We start from the raw sequence: 27,984 nt of genomic DNA, 5'->3' as shown, positions 1-27,984 counted from the left end.
CTGTTTCTCTCTGTGTAGGTATTGAGCTCTGTTCGGACTGACGGGAACCCTATTGACTGCAGATTCAGTCTGACCCAACCCTACCATGTCCTGACTGTGGAGCTGCACCAAGAGGCCAAACACTCCACTTCAGGACTGCATGAGGAGGCCCAGCCTCCTGATGTCCAAACCTGTGTGTATGAATCTGCTCATGGACGTCTCCAGCGTCTGTCCAGCACTCCTCTATCCCTCACATCCAAACCCATTACCTGTAGTCGTGATCCGTTGGAGCGCTGGGTTCTACTGGGGCTTCAAGACTGCTCTGTGGTACTTTTCGACCCTCAGACAGGCCTCACCCAGTGGGCCACCTGCTCCATGGTGCCGACGGTGCTGGCATGGCATCCTTCAGGAGCTCTGCTGATGGTGGGCGGAGGTCAAGGCGAGCTCCAGTGCTTTGATATGGGACTCTCGCCTCTCCCTCTGCGTTTAGTGAGTGAAGAACTGGTCCCCAGCTCTGCAGGTCCCAGTCCTGCAGCTCTCTCATCACATGAAAACCTCAGAGGGGCTAGAAGGGATCCAATGGGCCTACTGTCCGATATCCCAGGGAAACGAGGGTCTGGAGGCACATGATTTACTGCTGCTTCGATTTCACGAAGGGCCGCTTGCTGCGTTGAAGCTAAGACTGGGTCAGTGGGATCTTTGGGTAATTGATTGAAAATCAAAGTAGAGCATTTCAAGTGTAGCACTAATATTTGGGATAGTTATAATAATATAATATTTTATATTTGGGATAGTTCACCCAAAAATGAAAATTTTGTCATCATTTACTCACCCTCAAGTTCTTCCAAACCTGTATAAAAAAGGAAGATATTTGGAAGAATGTTTGTAATCAAGCAGATCTCGCCCCCCATTGACTACCATAGTCGAAAAAAAAATACTATGGTTGTCAAGGGGGGGCGAGATCTGCTTGGTTACAAACATTCTTCCAAATTGTGTACAGCAGAACAAATAAATTCATACAGGTTTGGAACAAATTGAGGGTGAGTAAATGATGACAAAATTTTCATTTTTGGGTGAACTATCCCAAATATAAAATATTATATTATTATAACTATCCCAAATATTTCTGGGAGAACTGCCCCTTTAAAACACAAACTCTTCTAAAATGGCCACAAATACAGTAATTTAAATACAGTATGGTTTACTCCAAAACCACAAATGTTGGACTTTATCCCAGAGAATTTACACTAGACATTTACACAAAAGTTTCAAAGGTTTGAAGTCGGTAAGATTTTTTTTTATTCAGCAATGATGCATTAATTTGATCAAAAGTGACAGTAAAGATATTTAGAATGTTACAAAAAATGTTCTATTTCAGATAAATGCTGATCTTTTAAACTTTCTAGTCATGTGCTTCTGATGAATGGAGTAATGGCTGCTGAAAGCTTTGTCATCACAGGAATAAATTATATTTAAAATATTTTCAAATAGAACATGGTTATTTTAAATTGTAATAATATTTTACAATATTACTGTTTTTACTGTTTTTTTTTTTTTTATCAAATAAATGCAGCCTTGGTGAGCATAGGAGTCTTCTTTCAAAAACAAAAACATTTTACCGACCTCAAACTTTTGAATGGTAGTGTATATTAAATAAATATTTACATATAGTACATATAGTAAGTCTCATTTGCATCTCATTTTGGCTAAAAACTGCCCTCATAGACTGCAAGATAACTTATGTCTGACATGTACAATATAGCAGCCAGTCCTAGTTCACTTTGTTTTAAGAAGCCGGTTAGCCAAGTCAAGTCACCTTTTTATTTTTATAGCACTTTATACAATAGAAATGGTTTGCCCACCCATAGACCCTCCCCTCAAAGAAATCAGGACAGAAGTGGTTGAAAGTGGACAAAAGAGATGGATTAAAACAACAGATGTAAATGGGTATGTGTCTCCCGCATCTACTTGTGATCCGATTGACCAAAAAGCATCTTAATACCAGGTGTAAACAGGGCCTGTGAGTATTCTGAATTTGATTTGAATCCAAAGTAACAAGTACTGTTTACTTCATAGGACACATCAGAAAACAAAAACGATTACACAGTCTTGATCTGACATGAAGTTTATTTTCTACTAAGTGGCGCAAATGCAAAACTTTTTTGGTGAAAAAATTCCCAGGTAAAATTAACCTATGGCATAGCGGTCAGCCAATCAAATAGGAGCTTGCCCGATCAAGCTGTTATTGTGGGTAATATACATCGGAGTGTGGGTGTGCCATCTGAGATTGCGTTCATTGTAGAATTGTAGAAGACATTTGAGGGAATGGCAGGGGCCAAGTCTTCTGAGGTCACTCAATACCCACCCTTGGGCTGCCACCTCCAGGTGCATTCTGGGATGCATTTCTCCGATAAATCATTTACAGTGGCTTACGGTCCCTCAGGGCACCAGATAAAGTTTGCCAATCAAAACCTGCCCATGCCTAGAGTTTAATTTTGACTTTGGAAGTGAATGTGACTCCCAGCGACTCTGTCAAAGTTTTAAATAGAAAGCGTCAGCAAGAGAAAGAGTTTTCTACGAGAGAGAGGTAGAAAGCAAGGAAGGGTGGAAGGGAGAGAGAGCGGCAGCAGTTCCCTCTCCTCTGATCGTGTGCCAAGGTTTTGATGAAGAAAGCAAACGCACATCCTTTCCGACTGATAATTTGGAGCAGCTAGTGAGCAGCGCTTGTTTACCCGTTTGTCTATTTATTTGTTTGTGAACGTGTTCGTTGGGCTTGTCTTGCTCACGCTCCCATATTTATTGACTTGTATCTCCAGAACTGCTACATGATGAAGTGAGTGAATCGGACGCACAGAAGATGAAAGAGTTGGCAGACCTCCAGTCTTCCCAAGGAAGCAGCTCTTTCTTTTTCTTTCACTCTCCCTCCCTTCTTTTTTTCCTCTCCTCCCTGAGTTATCTCATCTGGGCACGCGCTCGGCACAGGAGAGCTGCTGTACAGAGTGGATACGGGGGGCAGCTGGCCGGCACACTCTGAGAAAGTGAAAAAAAAGTGAGTGAGGGAGGGAGAAACAAGATTAATTTAAAGGAGAGGAATTTGCACAGCATTGCAGTTTGGAGCCCTTTGGTTGCATCACATAGGACACCCCGTTTGTTTTGGTTGTGTCAGATAATGCCTATATAACACTTTCAATTAAATAAGTTAGTGCGGTCTTTGTTATACCACTTACAACTATTAGAAGACCAAGAAAAACTGTCCATTGGCGGCAAATTTTTTTTTGTTGTTTTCTATCACAATCAGCAATGAATTAAGACTTCTCATAATTAAAGGTCACCTAACTGTCATTTCAAGCTTTTTTACTGGACAAAACCATTAAATTTTGAAAAAAAATACTAACAAACAAAAAAAGTTTGAGCGCAGTACCAAACATTTCCACTAGATGAAATTTGTCACCCATTTATTTCCAATGAGGTCCTTTTTGACCATGAACATTTTTTTCAGGAACATTTAAGCTTTACAAATCATGTCCATGATTTTTTTGTGAGTGTGTTCACATGGCAAGTGAAAAAAAGAACAAACTGTAAACCTGTGCACTCCTCCTCCTCCTCCTCCTCAGTGTGATGTGTTTTTCAGCTCGATCACAGGCCTAGGGAGAAAATTAATCCTTTTCTTTTTCAATTGGGTGTATATGTGTGCTATAAACAGCATCATTGTGTTATTCCGTCTCTCTGCAGCACTGCAGCTCTTCTGTGTCTGTGCTGACGTCTGTCATTTCTCTCTACACTGTTATTAGTCACATTAGTTGCTCTTCAGGGGCTTGTGGGAAGCGGCCTGTTAATTTCCCACATGCAGTTTTAATTGGACCCTCCCCGACCTTCTTTCTAAATTCACTTAGAAAAAAATGGTGGCGTCATTTCATTTGCCGCAAAATGGCGCCTCCTTCTGCTCTCAGCGTCCACAGGAGGTGATTTCTGTCTGAGAGGAAAGTTGTAATTGGTTTAGCAGCAGAAGTCATTTGCTTTTCTTTGCTGTGTTATATGTGTGTGTTCCTTTTTGTGTAAGACTTCAGGAATCATGAATACAGATGCGCTCGAGGGGTTGTTTTATTTCTGTGTTTGTGTGATGTTTGTCAATAATTTTTATTTGCATGTGGTTTTTGTGGCTGTGCAGATGGTCTCCTGTTGAGTGAGCAAGGTTAAGCGTAGCTGCGATTGAGTGTGCCGTTCAGAAGCAGATCCAGTATGGCTGGATTAAGCTCTGTTACATTATTAAAGGCGCCTTTACAGATGTCAACAGCCTCAGGTGATTAATGCTCATTGTGATCACAGACGCTAACGTTCACAGAAAGTTAGCAAGAGAAACAGACAGATAAAAGAAAGGAATAGCAAAGATGTGTCTGAGAGAGAAAAAAAGAGACAGGAATAAAGGAAAAGAGAGAGGAGCAGATACTAAAACATGAGTGTGTGAAATGCAAGATAAAGGTTGAGTAGTTAAATATACAATGAAATGCTCTTAATGCACTGTAAAATCAGCACCAACCTGAAGATATTAAAGATAATATCTGATAAAGTAACAACAGTAACAAAAAAGTACCATGCAGGGCCCAACAGTAATTTTCTGCTGGCCCGGTTGGGTGTCCACAAATATTATAAATAGAAATTTTTTAAGCTTGTGAGGAAAAAAATATATATTTCTTAATAAAAATAATAATATAACTCGTGTTAGAACAATAATTCCACATAATGTTTTGCAAAATATTACTGATTTGACTAGATAACATTATTTTAATGACATTTAAATCAGCACAATTCAATAACAATGTTCAACACAACACAATCAACACGTTGCTTAATTATAAGGGTGGTAAGACAGCCCTACTTGATGGCGCAAGTAACAGTTCAACTTTACTGTTACCATGTAAAATGATAATTCTTAGAATTACTTTGTAGTTCTATGTAAATACCATGGTACATAAATATGATATACACTATTGTTTAAAAGTTTGAGGTCAGTAAATCAGCATATTAGAATGATTTCTAAAGGATCATGTAATAACAGACTGGAGTAATAACAGCTTTGCCATCAGAGGAATATAAAATTACATTTTAAAATATATTAAAATAGAAAACAGTTTTTTTTTTTTTAAATTGCAATAATATTATATAATATTATAGTCATGATCAAACAAATGAAGCCTTGACTTGGTGAGCATAAAGCCCGAAACACACCATGCCGACAGTTGGCCGTCGGGCAGTTTTTATTCGTCGGCTGACTGAGTTTTCTAAGTGTGTTCCGTACCGTCGGCTATTGGTCCTCGTCTGCTTTTTTCCGCCGATTTGACATGTTGAATCGGCGTCGGAGCTCGTCGGCCAGTCGGGCCATCTGATCATTCTGATTGGCTGTTCAGCTACTGGTACGGAAAGGCATTTCTTCCTACGCAGGCGCAGAACGGACGTGCTACTTGGCCGTCGGGTGTCGGTTTGGTGTGTCAGGGCAACTTTGGACCCAGACGCTGCCGACGTGAGCCAGCCCCACAGTCTGCTTTCGTCGCCACTAGCTCACTGGCGTCGGCTTGGTGTGTTCCAGGCTTTAGACTACTTTCAAAAACATGAAAAAAATGTTACAGGCATCATGTTGTAAAATTAGTGTTTATTTGCCTTCTCGTTTCATTGCTTTCTCACTTCTCACTATATAACTGTATTGATATCAGCCATTAAAAAAAATCCATAACAGTTGACCACTTATGCATTCAGATCAGTTTAAAGAAAACTCGTCTGTTTGACACTGTGATTAAAATTGTGGAGTGCAATGGCTTATGTTAAGATTTTCACTTGATAATAAATACATATTCCATTTTTTTCTTACCGAACTCACTTATCATATGCCTTCCGAACACTTCAAAATCAAAGTGTGTGTGTGTGTGTGTGCGTGCATTTTTGTGATTTATGAGGACACAAATTTGTATAATGACATGGGTATTACACTAGTATTAAGACATAAACATGAAATATGAGGAAATAGCTTTAAAAACATACTAAACAATGTTTTATTAAAAATGTAAAAATGCAGAATGTTTTCTGTGATGGGTAGGTTTAGGGGTAGTGTAGGGGGATAGAATGTACAGTTTGTACAGTATAAAAACCATTACACCTATGGAATATCATCACTTTGATAGCAAAACAAACGTGTGTGTGTGTGTGTGTGTGTGTGTGTGTGTGTGTGTGTGTGTGCGTGTGTGTGTGTGTATAAACTGTCCTGGAGACAGTCACAGAAAAATAAGTGAAGGGGTAAATAAACTCCAAGTACATGAAAGCCATTGTTTGCCCATGATTGCGATGTATAGAAGTGTTTTTATGGGTTTTAAATCAACTTCTCAGAGGATTGCCAGCGACTGTGAATTTTACAGATTTTTAAGTAATCTTACTGGGTATCCATAGACTTCACTTCACCAATTTATGAGATCTCCATTTCACCTTATTTAAGTCAAGCGATCTTGCGTTTTTGTAGACTCTTATAAGGTAAGAGCTGACTTTTTTGTTATTTTTTAATTCATTCATATATCAGCAGCTGCCTATTAACTGCCAGGTTATTTCCCAACCCAAACTGCATGATTATTTTTTATTTCAATTATTTTTTTCTTTTTTTTTAATTGGCTGATGTTGTTGGTAAATGGTGCCATTTGGTCTTTCTTCTGTTGTTCTACACTTAATTGAATTAATGTTGCCACATGATATTGTTAGAGTGGATGGCGTCATCTGAACTTGCCACACCTTGACTCTTATAATTCTCTAAACTAACTGACAGCAGTTTCCACACCAACGAGTACGTTTAACCTGAATCGACTGCATTTGTTGTGTGTGTCAGTTCACACACACACACACACACACACACACACACACACACACCTCTTAACAGTGCTACAGGGAAAGAGCACAGACTGAAGATCGATCCAAATGTCAATGGCAATCTTACAGAGCGTCGCCTCTAAAGATCTCCCACCTCATACGATCCAGAGCTTGCACAATCTCTCTCTTTCTCTGTTCCTTGTAATTGTGAAAATTCCAAATATTTTGATTCTTATTTTTTCCTTTTTTGTGATTTTTATTTATAGTTTAATAAAAAGAGGACAGGAAATGATGTAGACAAGAGTGAGGGGAAAGTGATTGGGGAAACACGGCTTAATGTTTCAGATCACGACGGCTTGCATTGCATATTGTAACTTTACTCTAACATGCTGTAACTACAGCAGTGCCATTGAACGGAGATTTTGGAGAAAGTTTGCTTCTGTCATCATTATATATTTGATATGTCTCACATCATAACCATGCAGCCACTTAATAATAAACAATAATAGTTCTGCATTTGTTCTATCTGCAGGTGTGTTTAATGGTGCTCAGCTAGGCCCAGGCGATTTAGTACAGCACCGTTTGCGCTGTGAGGAGGTGGATGCAGCACTGGGAATTCTGGGTAATATGGACTGGGCCATGATGGGAGCGGAGTGTTACAGGTCACTCATCTCCATCACAGATCACCTGCTGAGAAAACCACTGGACCAGCAGACTGAAGGTAAAGACTTCAGATCTTAAGGCTTTGATTTCTGGACAGACAAAGTGTGCAATAAACACAGCTTGGAATCAAAAAGGTATTTATGCTTCAAAATAACACTATTTAAATGAAGATGAAATGAAGTTAAGTGCTCTTGTACAATACAAACAGGACAATGAAGCACAATGAAAACTGAAAATGTTTTTATTGACTGAGAATATACTGATTGTGGCCCCAAAAGTATTTGGACCACTTATAAAATATCAACAATGTATCAAATCATGTGGCAATGTTTTAAATAAATCAAATTTAAAATGTATTTTGAACAGCAAACACACCTTTCTAGTAAAATATTTACAATTTATGGTTGTCAAAAGTTGGTAGTACTTCATCTAATTTGTTGAAAACTGTTTGGGACCATATTTGATCCTGATGTGTGTGATTGCAGATCAGTTGGAGTCAGCGCTGGGGCTGTTTTATGCTCCCTGCAGACCCCTCTCAAACACTGTCATACTGGAGTACAGAGACCCCATCAGCAGATACGCCCGCCGATTCTTCCATCACCTGCTCAGGTACACACATAACACATACTCTACATACAGTTCACATCACCTATTGCAAGTAATTGTGTGTGTTCCAGATTGAAATGTTTAAATTATGCTCTTCAATTATAAATAATCATTTATGGCTGTTCAATACTTCTGACTTTTCTCTTCTAGACACCAGCGGTTTGAAAAAGCCTTCTTGCTGGCTGTAGATATCGGAGCTAGAGATCTGTTCATGGTGAGCACACACTTTCAGACATGCACGTAAAATTACCCAAAAAAGTATTTGGACACTTCCAGGGATTCCCAAACCTTTTTGTCAGTCCAAACCTGTAAAAACAAATCTTGAAAAAATCTTGAAAGTTGATATTTCAATAATTTAGCAACAAATTTTATTTTTTTACGTTTTTTTTTATGTTAGTTAATGGTCACATGACATGCAGGTAAACTAATACAATATTTTGTCTTTTAAGTATTTTTTGTTTTCATTAAAAAATTACTTATTCCCTCACAAACCCCAAATTGGAAAACCCTGCATTAGACAACCAAAAATCAGACCAAGTGGTATTTATTTTAAAGAAAAAAGACAAAAATCACACTTTTCAAGCAAAATATTTCACAAAAAGATGTTCTGCATTGACAAACTGCAGATACACTGTTCTAAATGAAGACAAAGTATCTGGACACTTTCTGGTTGCCAAATGTTAGTGTATCGTGTTCATTTATCAGCTAAGGCTCGTGAACTTGATGAGACCTACTTCATTCATTAAAATCACCTAAACACCAGTTGGTTAAAAATAAAGGCAAATATATATACAGGTGCTGGTCATATAATTAGAATATCATCAAAAAGTTGATTTATTTCACTAATTCCATTCAAAAAGTGAAACTTGTATATTATATTCATTCATTACACACAGACTGATATATTTCAAATGTTTATTTCTTTTAATTTTGATGATTATAACTGACAACTAAGGAAAATCCCAAATTCAGTATCTCAGAAAATTAGAATATTGTGAAAAGGTTCAATATTGAAGACACCTGGTGCCACACTCTAATCAGCTAATTAACTCAAAACACCTGCAAAGGCCTTTAAATGGTCTCTCAGTCTAGTTCTGTAGGCTACACAATCATGGGGAAGACTGCTGACTTGACAGTTGTCCAAAAGATGATCATTGACACCTTGCACAAGGAGGGCAAGACACAAAAGGTCATTGCAAAAGAGGCTGGCTGTTCACAAAGCTCTGTGTCCAAGCACATTAATAGAGAGGCAAAGATGTGGTAGAAAAAAAGTGTACAAGCAATAGGGATAACCGCACCCTGGAGAGGATTGTGAAACAAAACCCATTCAAAAATGTGGGGGAGATTCACAAAGAGTGGACTGCAGTTGGAGTCAGTGCTTCAAGAACCACTACGCACAGACGTATGCAAGACATGGGTTTCAGCTGTCGCATTCCTTGTGTCAAGCCACTCTTGAACAACAGACAGCGTCAGAAGCGTCTCGCCTGGGCTAAAGACAAAAAGGACTGGACTGCTGCTGAGTGGTCCAAAGTTATGTTCTCTGATGAAAGTAAATTTTGCATTTCCTTTGAAAATCAGGGTCCCAGAGTCTGGAGGAAGAGAGGAGAGGCACTCAATCCACGTTGCTTGAGGTCCAGTGTAAAGTTTCCACAGTCAGTGATGGTTTGGGGTGCCATGTCATCTGCTGGTGTTGGTCCACTGTGTTTTCTGAGGACCAAGGTCAACACAGCCGTATACCAGGAAGTTTTAGAGCACTTCATGCTTCCTGCAGCTGACCAACTTTATGGAGATGCAGATTTCATTTTCCAACAGGACTTGGCACCTGCACACAGTGCCAAAGCTACCAGTACCTGGTTTAAGGACCATGGTATCCCTGTTCTTAATTGGCCAGCAAACTCACCTGACCTTAACCCCATAGAAAATCTATGGGGTATTGTGAAGAGGAAGATGTGATATGCCAGACCCAACAATGCAGAAGAGCTGAAGGCCACTATCAGAGCAACCTGGGCTCTCATAACACCTGAGCAGTGCCACAGACTGATCGACTCCATGCCACGCCGCATTGATGCAGTAATTCAGGCAAAAGGAGCCCCAACTAAGTATTGAGTGCTGTACATGCTCATACTTTTCATGTTCATACTTTTCAGTTGGCCAAGATTTCTAAAAATCCTTTCTTTGTATTGGTCTTAAGTAATATTCTAATTTTCTGAGATACTGAATTTGGGATTTTCCTTATTTGTCAGTTATAATCATCAAAATTAAAAGAAATAAACATTTGAAATATATCAGTCTGTGTGTAATGAATGAATATAATATACAAGTTTCACTTTTTGAATGGAATTAGTGAAATAAATCAACTTTTTGATGATATTCTAATTATATGACCAGCACCTGTATATATATATATATATATATATATATGTGTACATGCCACTAGGTTTTAGATTTTGTATCTCATGAAATTCATACATTATATTTGTGATTTTATATATATATATATATATATATATATGTATTTGATTTTTATATTAGTTCACCCAAAAATGAAAATTCTGTCATCATTTACTCGCCCTTAAGGAGTTCCTAAACCTGTATGAATTTCTTTGTTCTGCTAAACACAAAGGAAGACATTTGGAAGAATGTCAGTAACCAAGCAGATCTCGCCCCCCCATTGACTACTATAGTATTTATTTTTCCTACTATGATGGTAAATGGGGGGGCGAGATCTGTTTGGTTACTGACATTCTTCCAAATATCTTGTTTTCAGCAGAACAAAGAAATTCAGTAACACTTTAGTATAGGAAACACATATAAACTATTAACTACGACTTTTTCCTTAATAAACTCCTAATTTACTGCTTGTTAATAGTTAGTAAGGTAGTTGTTAAGTTTAGGTATTGGGTAGGATTAATAATGTAGAAAAAGGTCATGCAAAATAAGGCATTAATATGTGCTTAAGTACTAATAAATAGCCAGTATTCTAGTAATATGCATGCTAATAAACAACTAGTTAAAAAGACCCTAAAATAAAGTGTTACCAGAAATTCCTACAGGTTTGGAACAATTTGAGGGTGAGTAATTGATGACAGAATTTTCATTTTTGGGTGAACTATACCTTTAAGTGTCCAAGTGTGAATTTAATGGAACAAAGTTGTAACTAAATGTACACTACCACAAAAATATTGAGCAACACAACTGTTTTCAGTATTAATAATAATAATGAGAAATGTTTCTTGAGCACCAGATCAGCATATTAGAATTAGAATTAGATTTCGTAAAGATCATGTGACACTGAAGACTAGAGTAATGGTTGCTGAAAATTCACAGGAATAAATTACATTTTAAAATATATTCAAAAAGGAAACAGTCATTTTAAACTGCAATAATATTACTGTTTTTATTGTATTTTTGATCAAGCAAATGCAGCCTGGGTGAGCATAAAACATACAAATCTTAATAACCCCAAACCTTTGAACATTTTCATATGTACAAAATGTTCAAAGGTTTGGGGTTATTAAGATTTGTATGTTTTATGCTCACCCAGGCTGCATTTGCTTGATCTGCCAGGTAAACTGCAGGCAGAAAGCACAATTGAATTAAACTAATAAAGACTTTATCAGTACGTAGAAAACGTATCAATCTGTGATGATTATTAATAAAAAGATTTATTATTGTGACCAAGGTATAAATGAAAAATAGGTTTTAAAATGAACTTCAAAATGTGTTGCCATTGTCCATGATAACAGTGTAGTTATAGGTGAGTTACACATGTAGAGAGCTTTGCGTTGGCCCTGTTTTGGCCTGAGAGGCTCAGGGCAGGTGCAGCTTGGGATTTGAGGCCCCTGGCCATGTCATGTCCCCTCTCTCCTACCATAACAAGAATCTTAGAGACTCCAGAGAGCAACAGTTGCTAAGAGAATGAGGGAGGGGGTGCGGAAGAAAAAGAGCGAGGGAGTCTGTCTTTCACAGCTCTCGTGGCCGGTACACTATCTTTTCTCTCCCTCTCCTTTCTCACTCCTTTAAATGGTCCTGTGTGTGTGACCCCTTTTCTAGGCCTCCTCTCTCCATGCCCGAGTGACACCTTCCCTATTAGCGTTCACACCGGCCGCTGTCTCTCTCTTTCTCTCTGTCCTTTTTTCATGCAGTTCCTCTCTCTCCCTCCTTCTTTCACGCTGATCGCACTCGTTCCAATTCATTCCCCACTAAGTGCTGCTGCTGAGGGCCCCAATTGAAAAGGTGGAGCTCGAGCCACACAAGCCTGAAAGGGCAGAGAAGAGAGGGAGGGAGGGAGGGAGGGAGGGAGCGAGAGAGAAGGGCAAAGGAAACCTGGATCTGTTATTCTTGGGACATGCACTGGGAAAACCAAAAAGAGAAAGGATGAGAGAGACGCAAGTGGCAAATTATGAATGGCCCATGAATATCAGTCCTTCTGAATCAACAAAGAGAAGCGAGAGCGAGTGAGCTAAAGGCAGAGAAACGGAGAGAGAGAGAGAGCGAGAGGGAGCTAAAGCCAATGGCGTTTCACCCCACGGTTTTGGCTCTTGGCTAATTAGCCACAGAAGTTAAATTAAACCACCCACAGGAGAGAGGGAGAGAAAGAAAGAAAGAGAAAGGCAGAGAACGAGCGGGGGTCCTTGCTCCATCTGATCCAGTCCCCTCCGTGTCACAGAGGTCAGCTGAAACAAAACGGATGGAGCCCCACGTAAGAGCCCCCAGTATGAGCCAGGCTCGAGTCTCCATTGTCTCCGAACCAACAATGGAGCACCGAAAGAATTTCTCTTTCTTTTCTTTTGTAAGAAGCCTTTTGTGAAGTGAAGCACTTTGGTGTTGGAAGAAATTGGAGGGGTCGGAGTCACCCAAAGGGGTAGAGAGGAAGGGAGAGGGAGGGCAGGGTTGCCCCTCCACTCATTCACTGGAGTGTTTTGCATAATTGTTACATTCTATACTTGTAATTATCCTGTGATGTGAACCTGATAGTGCCTGCGCTAATTCATTTAGCTGTATTTCACTGACTTTACTCATTCCTTGCTCTTTTTTTTTTGATCTGCCGATTAATTAATTAGATCATAATTGTGATCGTATGCTTGCTTTGTTGGTTAATGGGGCGTATGCATGTGCGTGCGTTTGCTGGATCGTGTTCATTTCAACGATTAGACGTGACGTGCCGCACTGAGCTGATATTGGCTGCTTTCTGTGTCGAGATGGATAATGAACTCTGTAAGACCCTCTCGCGTATCTGATAAACACCTTCCTCAAACACTCACGTGGATTACAGGTGTGATCCTCCTGAATTGTCTTCGCGCTTGTGTGTGCGAGTGTAAATGCGCAATTGTGCATGTAACGGTTCTTTCTCCCTCTCTCGCTCTGCTCCACTGGTCCATGTTAATTTCAAACTCTTTTCTGACGTCGAGCGAATATCAAGCATCATCGCTGGACCAGCTGTTTATCCTGTCTCCATATGCCTCTCCAGTCAAAAAATAACACTAAAAGGCCGTTTATCCGCGTTTGAGCTCTTAAAGCTCTTAAATAAATAAGATTAGACCAGATCCTGTGTCCTGTGTAAGCTGTGGTGAATAAGAGGTATAATATCTGATTTATGTACAGAATTATTGTCATCCCTCTTAGACGTCTGGATTCACTCGCTTTTTCTCTGTCTGTCTCTCTGTTTCTTGGCCTTCCTCTCTTTTTCGATCTATCTCTCTTGCTGGCTCAGAAAGCATTATGTTCTGCTAAGCTGAAATAAAGGTCTTCAGATGCATTGCTAATATCCAGTGTTTGGCACCTATTCGTTTTCCCTTTCAAGTCTTTACCGAAAACATGATGCCCTTAGAATGCTCTCTCTATCTCTATTGTTGCATCTGATTTTTCATGTGCTTATGGAAATGTGGGCCACATCCACTGAAAGTTCATGCCTTGTAGCTGATTCAGGGCTCCAGACTGTGATTAAATGTGACTAATAATTTGCAGTAATAATTTAAAAAGGAAGGAAAACTTAACCGTGATAGCTGAGTTACTCAAAAAATTCGTAAAACTCGCATGTTAGTTATCGGTTTGAATCAGATTCAGTTTAGAGCTGTTACTGAGTTTGCAGTTGACTATATTCTAAAAAATATATAAACAATATAAAAAAATCACAAACATTGTTTAGCATAATGAGTTACATTTGTAATGTTTAATCGATTGTAAGGAAATCAATTGTGAGGTTTAATCAAAATAAAATGGGTAGAAATAATAATATACCATATCGAGCAATTCTGTATTTCGTCAACTAAAAAAGTAATTTGACATTTTTTAAAGTTGAAGAATCATTGTTCATGAAGGTTATTGGCTCTCATCCCTGAGCCTGTGAAAAGCTAAATCAAGTCCTGTTTGATGTTTATAAGTCACTCTTACAAACTCCCCAACCCCCCTCATTTGATCAGACTTGGAGAGGCCGGTTGACAAAACAGGCATTAGTGCTCTGCAGGTCCGACTGTGCTGTATTCACCCTCCCTGCATCCTGCCGCAGCTCTGACTGATGTCCCTGAAGCGGAAGGATGGGTTTAGCGTTTAAACGGACAGGCAGAGAGAGGATCTTATTAGTATCGGAGTCAGCACTGAGCTTCTCTCCCAACTTTCACTTTAATTTACCCATGAATGGGCCCCTCCGAAGATGGTCAAATATAGTCTGTCAATTACATTATTATAAGTTCTTCCAGCGTGTCTAAGGATCTTCTCTACAGATACATAAGGATATTCTGCTTGACAGAGAATGTTTTATACCACATTGCTTGAAGATAGACATATCAGATTCATTTTATGTAGCTCTAGCTCTTAAATTTGATTGGATGGTCTGAATAAGTGAAATGAACAGTATAGACATAAGTGACCAAACATGCCAGGTTACCTGTTGGCAGGTTTTTGTATTGTTTTGTTTTGTGTTTTGTTTTGTTTTGTTTTGTTTTGTTTTGTTTTGTTTTGTTTTGTTTTGTTTTGTTTTTTGTTTTATTTATTTTGTTATGTTTTTTGCTTTTTTATTTTTATATATATATATATATATATATATATATATATAAGGAGTTATTCTCTTGGAACCGATGGACGAACTATTGCTTGACAGAGGAATTGATTATTTTGGCTGTTACTATTAATTAATGCAATTTTTTATTAAACAACATATTTTATCAAATTTGCCCCGTTTTCTGAAAGCAGCAAGCAAGCATTTCTATAGTAAATTTACCACTGTGTTGGTAGTTCTTCTCTTTTAGCTTATTGCTTGTTAGATGTATTTTATGATTTTTTTTTTTTTAATACTTTGTTGAATTCACCAAAGGTTTCTGTCAGTGAAGCAAGTCTAGTCATTGATAGACTTTCTCTGAGCAGTCGGATGTGCTTTATCTCTGTTGTACGTCTCAATCCGGCATCCATTTTGGTGGGACTAATGGTGTGACATTTAAAAACATGTTTGTGGGTTAATGGAGGTCTCCTGACTGCATGAGGCTCTATAATAGATATATTATAGTCTATTCTCTGGGATGAGAGGGCTCATATTTAAGAGAGAGAAAGAGCAAGAGCGAGTGTGTGAATGTGTGTGCGTCACACACCCACCTGCTCGTAATGACAATAGTTTAAACTCTATTCCGACATGAAGAGCATCGCTCCTGCTTTTTAAAAGATGACACATGCCTTTCCCCACATCTTTGTGCTTTTTGAAACCAGTATGATTGCATCCGGTCAGAGTTCAGGGAGAAAGAGAAAAGGAGGGAGGACAACATAAAGGCGACTGAACAAATGAGCAAGACAGATTTTTGAAAGTTTGATACTTTTATCTGTTTTTTCCCCCCTCTGAAACTTCAAACAGGTTATTTAATCTATTCTCTCTCTCTCTTTCTCCTGCAGCCTCTATTCGCTGCTTCTCTCTCTTCGAGTAGAGTGCAAAAATGAAAAACGGAAAAAACTGAAGTATTGTCATGTGAGCTGAGATTAATTTTAGATTGCTCTGCTGTTCTGCTTTACCTTCAAAGGACCTCCATTACGTGGCAGCAGATAAGGGTGAGGTGGTGTTAGCCGCTGTAGCCAAGAAGAAGGCTAATGAAATAGACGCAGAGGCACAAACATCGGCACCAGGTGAGAGAATTATTCGCATAATGTTAGTTACAATAAAAATGGTGTTTTAATAATGTTTTGTAAGTGCAAATATTGACTCAAAAACTCTAATTATCTGCATGTTTTCAAACAGGTTTCCTGACCACACTTCCCATGTCTTTCATTGTTTGAACACACATATTAAGCTGGGATAGGTGGAATTATTTTGGAACAGAAAAACTTTAAAATTCTCTTTTTTTCCATTTACAGCTGTTGCAGTTGGCATGTTGTAGTAGAATGTGCTCTAGCGCTGAGTTCAAAACATTTGCACTGTTAATTTCATTCAGTCTTTCATGATATGACGTAAGAGGCATGTGACCCTGGCCGTGGCACCACTGGGAAATTAAAAAAGTCATTAGGTTTCGTAATGTTTAATCTCTTATGTAATTATATTTGACTTTTTGAAGGTTTTTTTAAACACTGCGCAGATATAGAGGAGAGTTTGATTTGTTCACATTGTTAATTGGCTGAATAGGACTGGTTTAAAGTGCATTGACCTCGGCTCTGATATTCTGTTTCCTACTGACCTGATGAGGACGTCCTACGTGCTGCTCATCATCAGCGATGTTCAACAAATATTTCCTAGGCCAACAGGGTGGGCAGACATTCAAATGAGAAAGGGCAGTAGAAAGAAAAGAAAAGCAAGTGGGAGATGAGGGACGGACAGAAGTAGTTCAGCTAACAGGTGTACAGATGAGACAAGGGAGGTGTTTAGCTTCTAATAAGGGGGTGAAAACTTGAGGGTGTGTGTGTGTGTTCCCACCCCGTCTGCCCATAAGCCTCTTAATTATGTCCTTGATGATTTCCCTGCTCTCTCACCCCGAGCAGACCTTAGCCTTGGAAGGAAGTGCTTAAGAGAGTGAATGTGAAATGAACAGATGGGCAAAATAGTCTGTTTGAGGGCATTTTACCGCTGTTAATAGTTAAAATGTTGCAATTATAAGTCATTGCCTGAGATTTTTTTTTTTTTTATGTAGTACAAGATACAAGGGGTCTCAGGCTCTCTCTCTCTCTCTCTCTCTCTTTCTTTTCTGTCAACTCTGTGTACGTTTTCGGGTCAATAGCTTCTTTCAGGTGCTGATATTGCCCGTGTGCGTTTGTGTGCAGGGATTATTGTGGAATAAAGGAATATTTACAGGAAATTCTGTAAGGCAGCGTAGAGGATCATAAATAGGGAATGAGAGCGGTAGGATTCTGCTTTGTGCTGTGCATTAAAAAGACAAGGTGTCTTGTTTACATTTGGCCAGCCTGAAGCAAAAGTCTCAGACTGCCAGCCAACCATGACTCACAGTCTCACACACACACAGGCTAGAAATCCAAAAGTTACTTAATATTCACACATTATATGGCTGTTCTCATAAATAAAACAAAGAGCTTTAAGGGTATTGTTCTGTTGTAGCTGCTTCTGGATGATTATTGACAATTTAGCAATGCTGCCTAGAGTCTCTTAAACCAATATAATAGATAGGGCTGTGTCAATCTCTTCAAATTTGTAATCAAATCAATTACATGGTACCATAATTAATTAATCAAATATCCACAAATTAGAGCTGGGAAGTATGACCAAATATCTGTACTTTTCATGACTGAACCTTTAGGTTTATTGTGGCTTATTTTACTGTCAGAAGTACAAAGAATGTAAAAACATGGTAAGTCAAATATTAATTTACTTTTTAAAATGGTGGTAATCAAATCAATTTATAAAACTAACAATTTAGTTTATCCTTTCAGATGTTATCAAATGAAAATGTAATAATTCTTTTTATTTTTTTGGCAAGTGTTATGGTTTAATTTAAAAGTATGAAAACTTGTGTAAAATTCCTTTAAATTGTTTTAATAAAATTAATAATAATTATTATTATTATTATTATTATTATTATTATTATTATTAGGCTACTTTAAGAAGTACATTGTACTGTGCAATAGTCAGAGGTCGCGTTAACCGAAAATTTTTCCTCATTGGCGGAATTTTTTTAGCAGTGATGGAAAAATCTGAAAGCCATCCGTCATTTTGACAGATTATACTGAGGGTCAATTGTAAATTGGAACTGTAATTCCCACCCCTGTCCACTTGGTGGCGAGTGCACACTTGCTGATTATCAAGTTAATGGTCAACGAATGGCTTTTCTGAGTTACCTGACAATGTTTACGAGCAGTTTTATTGACATCTTTCCATTGAAACACTGATTGAGCGATTACATAAGAGACATGATACGGATTTCGGTAAGTTGTACTGTATATTTTAACATATTTTCTGATGTTCATTTCGTTCTGTAACGTAGTAGCTAAAGAGGAAGGGATGATCGCGTTCACTTTCGCTCTGCTATCTTAACTGAGGCAATACAGTGATCTCTCGCGCCACATAAAGAGCACCAAAAGGGTATTTATTGTTTGAATTTGTGATAAAATAGACAGAATTTGAAAGCTGAGACTTTGTTTCATATCAAAAGTAACAAAGCACAAAGCTTACTGTATTGGAAAAATTTCATGATGAAACCTGAAAAGTGACAGTGAAAAGTGAAATATGCATAATCTAGCCTAAATGCTTGTCTTGTAAATTAATGAATAAAAAAGAATTGTGAACAAAAACAACGCCTATTAAATAGCTTATTATCACTAAAATATAAAAATTAAAATGATGGGTAATAATAGAATATGACAGAATTTTTACAACCCTCCTGTCCATCAAAATGAAGGACAATGCGAAAGTCTAACACGACCTCTGGCAATAATAATATATATATTTCATAATTTCTTCAAGTTTGTTTTGATGTTTGTGTGTACATTATATGAAGGTCATTTTATCAAATGAAATGGTGACATGTTTGTGAAGTTAAAGGTAGGGTAGGCAATGTTTTTATAAACACTTTTTGTTGTGGTTCCAACTCTCTTCACATCTTGATAGAAACGAAAAATTAAAGTATATCTTCTGTGGAAGTCTCAGGACCAAAAATGTTTGTCCAATCATTACATTCGGTCCAAATGCAATGTTAGGATGTCCTACCTGCCTGTCGACATATGTATTTCCATACCTCCGCGCACCCTGTTCGCGCAGACATCACACGTCATCGGCGCATTTCGTGAGGCTATGCAGTAGGGATGTTATCAATATCGTGGTATCGCGATAGCAAAATTGTCTCAATATTATCGTGGTCACATGAATGTACGATACAATATGTCTTCTGGGCAAACAGTGTAGGTTTTTTTTCAACCTGGTTCCAAAAACAGTTCTGGTGTGATGGGTGGGAGAATTGCGAGGACCGTATCCTTTAATAGAGACGTCTCACCTCATGAATATTATACCAATGAATGTACTGAAAAGCCCTTGTGGCTCACGCTACTCATACAGATATCGATGCAGAAGGAGAGAGAGAGAGCGTGCGCACGAGAGAGAGGTGCAAAGGCAAGCTGCACCATTAATCTTTGAAAGATTGCGTTCTCGATTTCATCACCTGCATGATCTAATTCCTGAATGACTACGATTCCTCGTGTATATTAAACCTTTGACAAAAATAAAATTGCGACATTTAAATCTGCGTTCACACTGCCGTTGATCCAAAGCGAGTTGTCAAGTTTAGTTGAGATATAAACAGTTTCACAAACAATCTTGTCAAACACACAGTATCATTTCTGTTAAAAATATTCCAAAAGTGTATTATTCAGATAACCGCTGGTGTCTACTTACCGATCAAAATTGAATAAATTACCTTCTGGAAGTGTTACGCCACTAGGTGGCAACAAATTACTGTTAAAAATGTATCACTGAATCATTCTTTTACAAACAAGTGAAGTCTCTGTACATCATTGTAATGTTCAATCATTGTTTAACACTTATGGCACTTTTTTCCAAGTCTTCATTTGTTTTTAAATATTGCAATAAATATCATATCGTGGACTTTATATTGAGGTATTGTCGTATCGTGAGATTTTGATATCGTTACATCCCTACTCTGCGGAGTTCAATACATTCTATAGATGCAAACATGCAGCAAATGTTTCAGCTACGCACCGGTATGGCGGTATTTGAAAAATATATATTGTACGTGAAATTATGCGAAAACCCATACCGTATACTGTTCAGCACTACCACAATTAATTTAATTTATTTGTATTAAAAATGGATTTAAAATATACAGCAATCAATGTCTTTGTAGTTTCACGATATACACATGAACCTTCAGAAATCAGTCTAATATGCTGATATAATATTCTTTAATATGCTCAAGTAACATGTATTATTATTGTCAGTGTTGAAAAGTTGCTACCTAATATTTTTGTGGAAACTTTTTTTTCAGAATTCTTTGATGAACAGAGAGTTCAAAAGAACAGCAATAGATTAATAGATTTAATTTAGGCTTTTATTCACATATAAACTTTGATCAGTAAACATAAAATATCAACCGAACCTGCTTCACATGCAAAAACAAACCTCTTTCGGAAACGCAAACGTGCTGCATAACACAAGAATGGACCTCATTGGTTCTCACACTTCAAGCAAACATGCTTGAGCTTCCGTTTACCATAACTGCAAGTTGGTGAATGTTTATATGTGAATAAAAGCCTAAATTCAATCCGTTCGCGATTGAGTCTCTTCAGAAAATTTGGACTAAACCTCTCAATTTATATGGATTAGTTTTACGATCTCTATATGAACTTTTTTGAAGCATCAAAGTGTCAGTTCCGAAGCTGTCTATGGAAGTACAAAAAGATCTTCATTTGTGTTCTGAAGATGAACGAAAGTTACAGGTTTGAAATGGCATGACAGTGAGTAATTAGTGACAGAATTTTAATTTTTGGGTGAACTAACCCTTTAATATAAATCAAATTCATGTGTTAATGAGGCTTCCAGCTTGTCATGTCTGAACAGCTGTTTTACACCGATGGTCAGGAAGCAAGATTATATGCCAGAATTTTTGTGGTGTAATTTTCTTATAATTACTTGCACTCGATGAATGCATTCAAATAACAGCCCTAAGGGGTCGTTCACACAGAACGCGTTTTCTATTCCAATGCGCTACTTTCCCATTGTTTTTCTATGTAAACACGCGCTTGACGGACGTGCATGACCGTTACGCTCGCGTCTCGCGTCTTTTGCAGTGTCTCGCACATGAGCGCCGCGTTTTTAAGACGCCGTGTCAAGTTACAAGAATTTCAACTTTTACACGCGGCGCCGCTCATCAATGTCAGTTCCAAAACAGTGGACCAATCAGAAGAACTCGGAGGCGGGGCAAGCGTTGCTAGTTGGCATGACAACTGTTTTATATGACGGCAACATGGCGGAGGAGGCGCTCATTATTATCTTATTTTCTTTTTTTTCATGTCAGAACTTGTATCTGTCAATTCTGGTGTTTGCCTATTTCTATTATTTCCGTTATTGTCATTATTGCATCACGTCTCAAAGGCGCGTCTCGAGACTCTCGCGTTCTGTGCTGCGCTTTTTTTAAAAACCACACCTGAGCGCTGCGTCTCGCGTTTTTAGACGCAAAGACGCGTTCTGTGTGAACGGCCCCTTAGGGCTTATTTATATAATGTATTTTCCCTTACATGTTTTTATATTGATCTCCTTGCCTAGACTCCCTCTCTCTCTCTCTCTCTCTCTCTCTCTCTCTCTCTCTCTCTCTCTCTCTCTCTCTGTCTGTCTGTCTGTCTTTCCATCCTTCCACCATTGCTTTGTTGTCACAGAAGAGGATCAGTGTTCACTGTCTCATTGAGGAGTGTGTTGATTTGGTGAGAGAGCCAATTGTAAAGGAGGACTCTGAGAAGAGCGTATGAGAGGGATCATCTTATAGCTCATGAGATGCAGACGCACACACTGCTGTGCTGTAGGGTGTTCCCTGAGATCAAGTCTCACTTAGTGTCTCTTGTTATATGTAACCTTCACTGTCTCTGTCTGGGAGAGTCGTGTACTAGACGCCCATGTATTACACAATATGTCATGTTCTCGCTCTCTTTCACCCTCTGTTTCATATAGAAGAGCTTCTACATTTCAAAGATTCATCATGTTAAACTGTTTTCCTCAGGGCATGGTGGGATTTTGTGTGTGATTTCAGATGAGTGTCAGTCAGCATACGGAGAGCAGAGTGGAGTCAAGCTACGAACAACCAGCAGCGACAGACATGTTCACGACCCCAAACACTGGAGCACTGCATCAAGGTGTGTATCTGTGTGTGTTTAAATTTAATTATTCAAGTCTAGATTGGCTGATACGTTAGCAAATGCACTTCTTGAAATGCCACATTCTGATGCTGTTAGCAGTGTCCTTCTTATAGCATTTATCAGAGTGCATTTCTTAAAGTGATAGTTCACCCAGAAATTAAAATAATATTACTTATTTGCCCTCATGTCATTCCCATCTGTTATTTTTTTTTCTGTGGAACACAACATTGTTTTTGTTTTTTTGTTTTTTTGAGTAACAGTTATATTGACGACAGATGTCACGTTCCAAAACAGATAAAATTTCAAATAAACTTCATAAAAGTAGTCCATACATCATGGGATTGTGAAGCCATAAGTGTTTGTTACTATTTCTTAATAATACTTAAAACAACCCTGACCAGAGCATTGACTCAGTGAGCTGAACTTGAGAACCGACTGAGAATAAGTAATTCATTTCAATTTGTGTTTTGGATCAACCAGTTCATTAAAAAGAACTTATTCCAAAAAAAAAGTTCAATCATTCAGTGACTGTCAAATTCACACAATGCCATCATGTGGCTTCAGAAGTCTTTGAATATAGTGCACAAGTTTTATGAGCTACTTTTATGGTGCTTTTTGTCTCTTTTGTAGCTTGACAGAAGTAGTAATTATGAACATGAGGGGAGTAAATAATGATTATGTATTTGTATTTTTGTGAACCATTCCTTAAAAGCTCATGTCAAACATATACACAAGTGGGATATTTTAAGCAAGCAGCCATACTAACTGTTCTAGTGTGTGTAATTCACCCAAGTTTGGCCTGGAGCATCACAATGAGTGTGTAGAGTGGATGTGTGTGTGTTACACGAGGATTGTCCTATTGTCTTATCCTCTCTCTGATTCCGTTGCTGCTTACGGAGGGAACGTTGACTCTGTGCAGACTCTCTTTCTTTCTGTCCCACTTAAGCTCCCTCGATCTCCTTTAAATCCTCCCTCTCCCATCAGCCAGTTCCGAGTGGACGGCCCAAAGAGGATGGGGTGGGATTAAAGGGTTTTTAAAACATAAAATAAGGAGTTTTGGGTAATTTGGCAGCCCGAATCCCAGTTTACAGGCCTGTACTGCTACACGGCCGCATGCAAGACATCAGAGGGAGATGCTCCCACCCAGATAAATAGCAGTCAAGAGAGAGAGAGGAAATCCTCTTCTCATTTTTCCCTTTTTATGTTTGTTTTTTGGAGTTTGTTTTTTTTATTTTTTTTTATTCTATTTAACCAGACTAATCTGGTCTCCGATGAAGTTTTATTGTTCCTTATGCCGAGCCAATAAGGCTTAGAGACACTGATTCGAGCTTCATGCCTGCGTTGTGCTGGCAAAGAAAAAAAAGATGGGGAGAGTAAGCGAGAGAAGGAGCACAATGACTTGGTGGCATCACCGTCGGTTGTACTAAATCCAGCCCTGTGCAGGGAGAGAGGCAAAGATGCGGATATCTGGAAAACATCCCGAGTTCAACACACATCTGTTGACGCATCCTTTTATTCTCTCACACACACAACGCACTCAGAGAGACGCACTCCAGCTCTTGGACTCGTGACGCTTTTTGCATCCGAGTGCATCTGTACATGCGTAGCGACGTGTATGTTTGTTCGCATGTTTGTATGGTGTGGGCTGCGCCCCGTAGGCCTCTTTTCTCCTCCTCCCTCGATTCTTGTAAGCGGCGTGCATCACTAAAGGAAATAGAAAAACCACAGAAATTGGACCCCATCTCCATCGCCAGTCGCTGCAGAAAAACCCAAATCGCACAGCCCACAATAAGACTGATAACATTCACGCGGTCTTACACGCTTGCTGGATTTGACGGCATGGCGTACGGTGGCAGCGGTTCGTGTTTTTTGGAATACCCATGAATCCCTGGGAAAGGCCTGACTCCCACACGTAGACTCTCTGTGTTGAGGACTTGATGTGTGTGTGTCTGTGAAAGAGATCCAGGCCCGTCTGCTGTGAATGCTAGTACACACTGATTATATTATAACATTGGATCCAGTAAGGCATTTCTCTGAATGCAGATGACTAGAATATTTCTATACAGCATTCAGGGTTTCTTTACTCATATTTTTAGTTCTATATATGAAAAACATGATTCCACAGTCCCTCTTTCCTGCAATAGGGCTGCAGAAACGTCGACTTCTGAGGCTATGGATGACCTCTCTAACACCCTGACAAGTCATCGCACCTGGCCTTGGAAACACACAGGTGTGCTCTTTTGAATACAACACCGTTTGAGTGAATGCTCTTCTCAAAGTAGACACAAAAGTAACAGGCTTGAATGAGTATATTGTTCTCAGTATTTGGATCAAGGCGTACAGCTTGTTTTTCCGCTTTATTGGCATAATTTATAGTGACTGTGTGTTTTACACAGAGCTTTACTGCCACAGATAATTCCTTCATTAATGCCCTGAGAGTGATATCTTTCCCTCTGTTTTGCCCTCTCAAAAATAGGTTCAAGTTGACTGCCTTTTTTTTCTGCTTGTATTGTACTTAGCTAATCATCCTCAAACATGAATGTTTTATTCTTTTCCGTCCACAGAATAATTAAACTTTTTTTCCCATACATATTTATTGGACAGTACAGACTGTAGGCTATTACAGACATTTACATCAGAATTTTAATACATGCATAATCCTGAATGCTAATGGCACAGTCATAATTGACCATGGAGAAACCCTCCTCCAGTTGAGCTGCAGAGGATGCTTGAACTCAACACTTCCTCCCACTCGTACATACGGTACACTTTCACAAGATTATTGAGCGATTGGCGCTCGGTCTGATCACCTGATTCAGGTGTGCCGCTATGGCGCTCAAGTCGATGCGTTGACGTACAACTTTCTTAAGTTTGAATTTTTTCTCTCTCTCTTTAGAAATCAACCTTGTTGATCGGAACACACAGGTAGTATATTTATTATTTTTGATGATGCGCTGTGTTGTTAAGTATTTGTATGAGCATCATTTACAGTCTTATAACTGATGAATGTAGACAAATCAGTTTTGCCAGGTATTATACCTAAAGTCGGGCAGAATATGTGAAAATAACTACTTTAAATTCATTGTCATATTTTCATTTATAAAATATTTAATGGCTGTATTGAATATGATCTATTTATTAATACATATTATTAAATATATTTATTTTAATACAATATTTAATATCTATTACTGCAGTTAATGCTGATAGTTGTAATAATTATATTCTTCTTTTGTGACTTATAGGTGCCTGAGGAGGGGAAACTGAAAGTTATTCATTTTGGTTTAGTCTAAATCAATGCTATTTTTACGATAGAAAAATGTTTTTTAACTTAAAAAAAAAAGTTTAACTGATTAAATGTGCTTAAACTGTAAAACTACTGTCAAATAAAACATATTTTTGTATTTTTTTTAAATTCTTTTTTTTAGCTTGACAGTGTTTTTTTTTTTTTTAATGAATTTCTTGTCACATAATTTGTCACACTCTATCTTGGAAAAGGGGTTGTAAGATCCCGTTTAGCCTTGTTGAGTAAATATATATATATTTTAACCTACATTTCCACGGTTATTCCTCTTTCTGTTACATATATTTCCTAACCATTCTGGCCTGTGCCAGTCACTATCACATTATCAGAATGGATGTTTGAGGGTCTGTGCAAACCACTTTTTTTTATTTTAGTAACACTTCAGTTTCTTTGAGCATGGTGGCACAGAGGCCACACTAGTATCCCTGTTCTTGATCACAGGATCAGTGGTGCGGCTTGTGGGCTGGGTTTAATTCTCCACCTGTTTGGTATATGAGATTACACGCAGAAGAAATGCAGAGGGGATACGCAGCGCGTGTCTCTAAAGAGGAGGCTGCCGTTTTCCCCCCACAGTCTTCATACACAGCGGCCGTGTCAGAACTGTCGCCGACCTGCTCTCCGAACTTAATCTGACAGCACCCAGCCATCCATAATCCCTCACTGTATCGTAATCTATTTACTCTGCATTCTAAGAGGATTTTCTTTTTTAAAAAAGTATATATACAAGATATATAAATATGAATTGATGCTGGAAATGGAGGAAGGGTCAGGAGAGGAAGCTTTTGTGTTGCCACCTCTGTTTTTATGTCTGTCTGTTACCTATTCTTTGCACGTTTTAAGGACAAATCAGTAGTACTGTTGTAACCTTATCATTTTTAAGCATATATTAAAACATTGTTTTATATGTATTATCTATTGCAATGTATATAATATGTATTACACACACACCTGTGTATATAATTTATATTTGTATATAATATAAATATATAATATCCCTTGATTTGTGCATTAAAACTATCAGAAATTGACTGATCCAAGAACTCAGCATAATGAATGTGTAGTGTTCAGTAGTTTTCAAGAGGCATCTTTCTTATTTGAATTGTTTTTTTTTTTTTTTTTTTTTTTTTAATTAGTCTGGCCTCCAGTCACTGATTGTGTGCCAGGAACCATTTTCAACAGCTCAGACTTAAGCTTAAAACTTACAATCACAGGATTATTTGAGAGATCACAGTTTTTCTGTAAATGACAACCTTGTAATGCTGTCGAGCCAAACTAAGAAAATGTTTTGAATCAAACATTCTTTTTGGCAAAAATGCTGAAATTTGATTGGCACATCATTGGGTATAATAGACAATGAGTTTCTTTCACAACATCCAGAAGCATTTTGTAACTTCTTTTCATGGGCTATGATAAGGGAGCTTAGATGATCTGGTATTTTTTTTTTTTTTTTGTATTTTGCAGTGTTACATCAGTATTATCCATGAGGTATATTCTTTTTTTTAAAGTGAATAAGTTGAATTTTTTCTAATGGTACCAGTGCAGATGTTTTTATGAATTGACCTACAGCTGTGGTAAGTAGTTAATGCTCATGAGTTTCTCTGAGCATCAAGGGCCTGGTGTTCTGCAGTCCATCAGAGGTCTCGACATCTAATTCAACCAGCTGTCATACACCAGCAGATATACTGAACGAATCTGCACAAACAACCATTCACTGTTAGTATTCATTTCTTGAATGGTTGTGTAAGCAGAGGGCAAACTGGTTTTCAGTCCTCACGCTCCCTGTCGGATCAACAGCCTCAGGGTTCATCTGAGTGGCATCTTTCAGACGGCGAGGTGATGTCACAGTCTGGTCACTTGATATGAGAAAAACGAATTTAACAAACTGTTCTAACCTCAATTAAGAGTTAATTAACTCTTCCCATTTTAATTGCAGCCATTAAGATCAATTATGTCACCACTAGGATTAGATTGCACTGTTTTGTCAACCAACACTTGAGTGGTAAAATAGTATTAGATGTACATTAGTAGAGAGATTCTGTTCCAGTCTCACATTAAAACACTGTGTTTATACTTACTGTCATATAAGGAAAATCAATATGACTATTTTCATATATATATATATATATATATATATATATATATATATTATTGACTCTAAAAATGTTAAGTTGTGAAACTAAATACTAAAATATTTACTTTTCACCCTAATGTATGGTAGTGTATAATATCTTCAAAAAGTTTTCAAACTTTTTTTCAGCAATAAATATCGTCATTTTAGTGTTAGACCTATTCCAATTGACTCGAGCAAA

General features: G+C 38.2%; 1 protein-coding gene across 1 annotated transcript in view; it reads left to right on the top strand.

Annotated features, from left to right (window-relative positions):
- The window catches only part of LOC125268773 (WD repeat containing planar cell polarity effector), a 117,171-nt gene extending 90,548 nt beyond the window's left edge, over window positions 1-26,623 (top strand). Inside the window, 10 exon segments of the mRNA XM_048191238.1 lie at window positions 19-486; window positions 488-665; window positions 7,355-7,543; window positions 7,971-8,094; window positions 8,242-8,305; window positions 16,095-16,197; window positions 22,266-22,368; window positions 24,516-24,601; window positions 25,268-25,296; window positions 25,617-26,623. Coding sequence (XP_048047195.1) covers window positions 19-486; window positions 488-665; window positions 7,355-7,543; window positions 7,971-8,094; window positions 8,242-8,305; window positions 16,095-16,197; window positions 22,266-22,368; window positions 24,516-24,601; window positions 25,268-25,296; window positions 25,617-25,664 — 1,392 coding nt within the window. The 3' untranslated portion in view covers window positions 25,665-26,623.
- Window positions 26,624-27,984: the final 1,361 nt, after the last annotated feature.

The sequence above is a fragment of the Megalobrama amblycephala genome, linkage group LG5 (genome assembly GCF_018812025.1).
Source record: "Megalobrama amblycephala isolate DHTTF-2021 linkage group LG5, ASM1881202v1, whole genome shotgun sequence".
NCBI lineage: Eukaryota > Metazoa > Chordata > Actinopteri > Cypriniformes > Xenocyprididae > Megalobrama > Megalobrama amblycephala.
The sequence above is the reverse complement of the archived record's forward strand: the minus strand, read 5'-3'. Positions and strand labels throughout refer to the sequence as shown.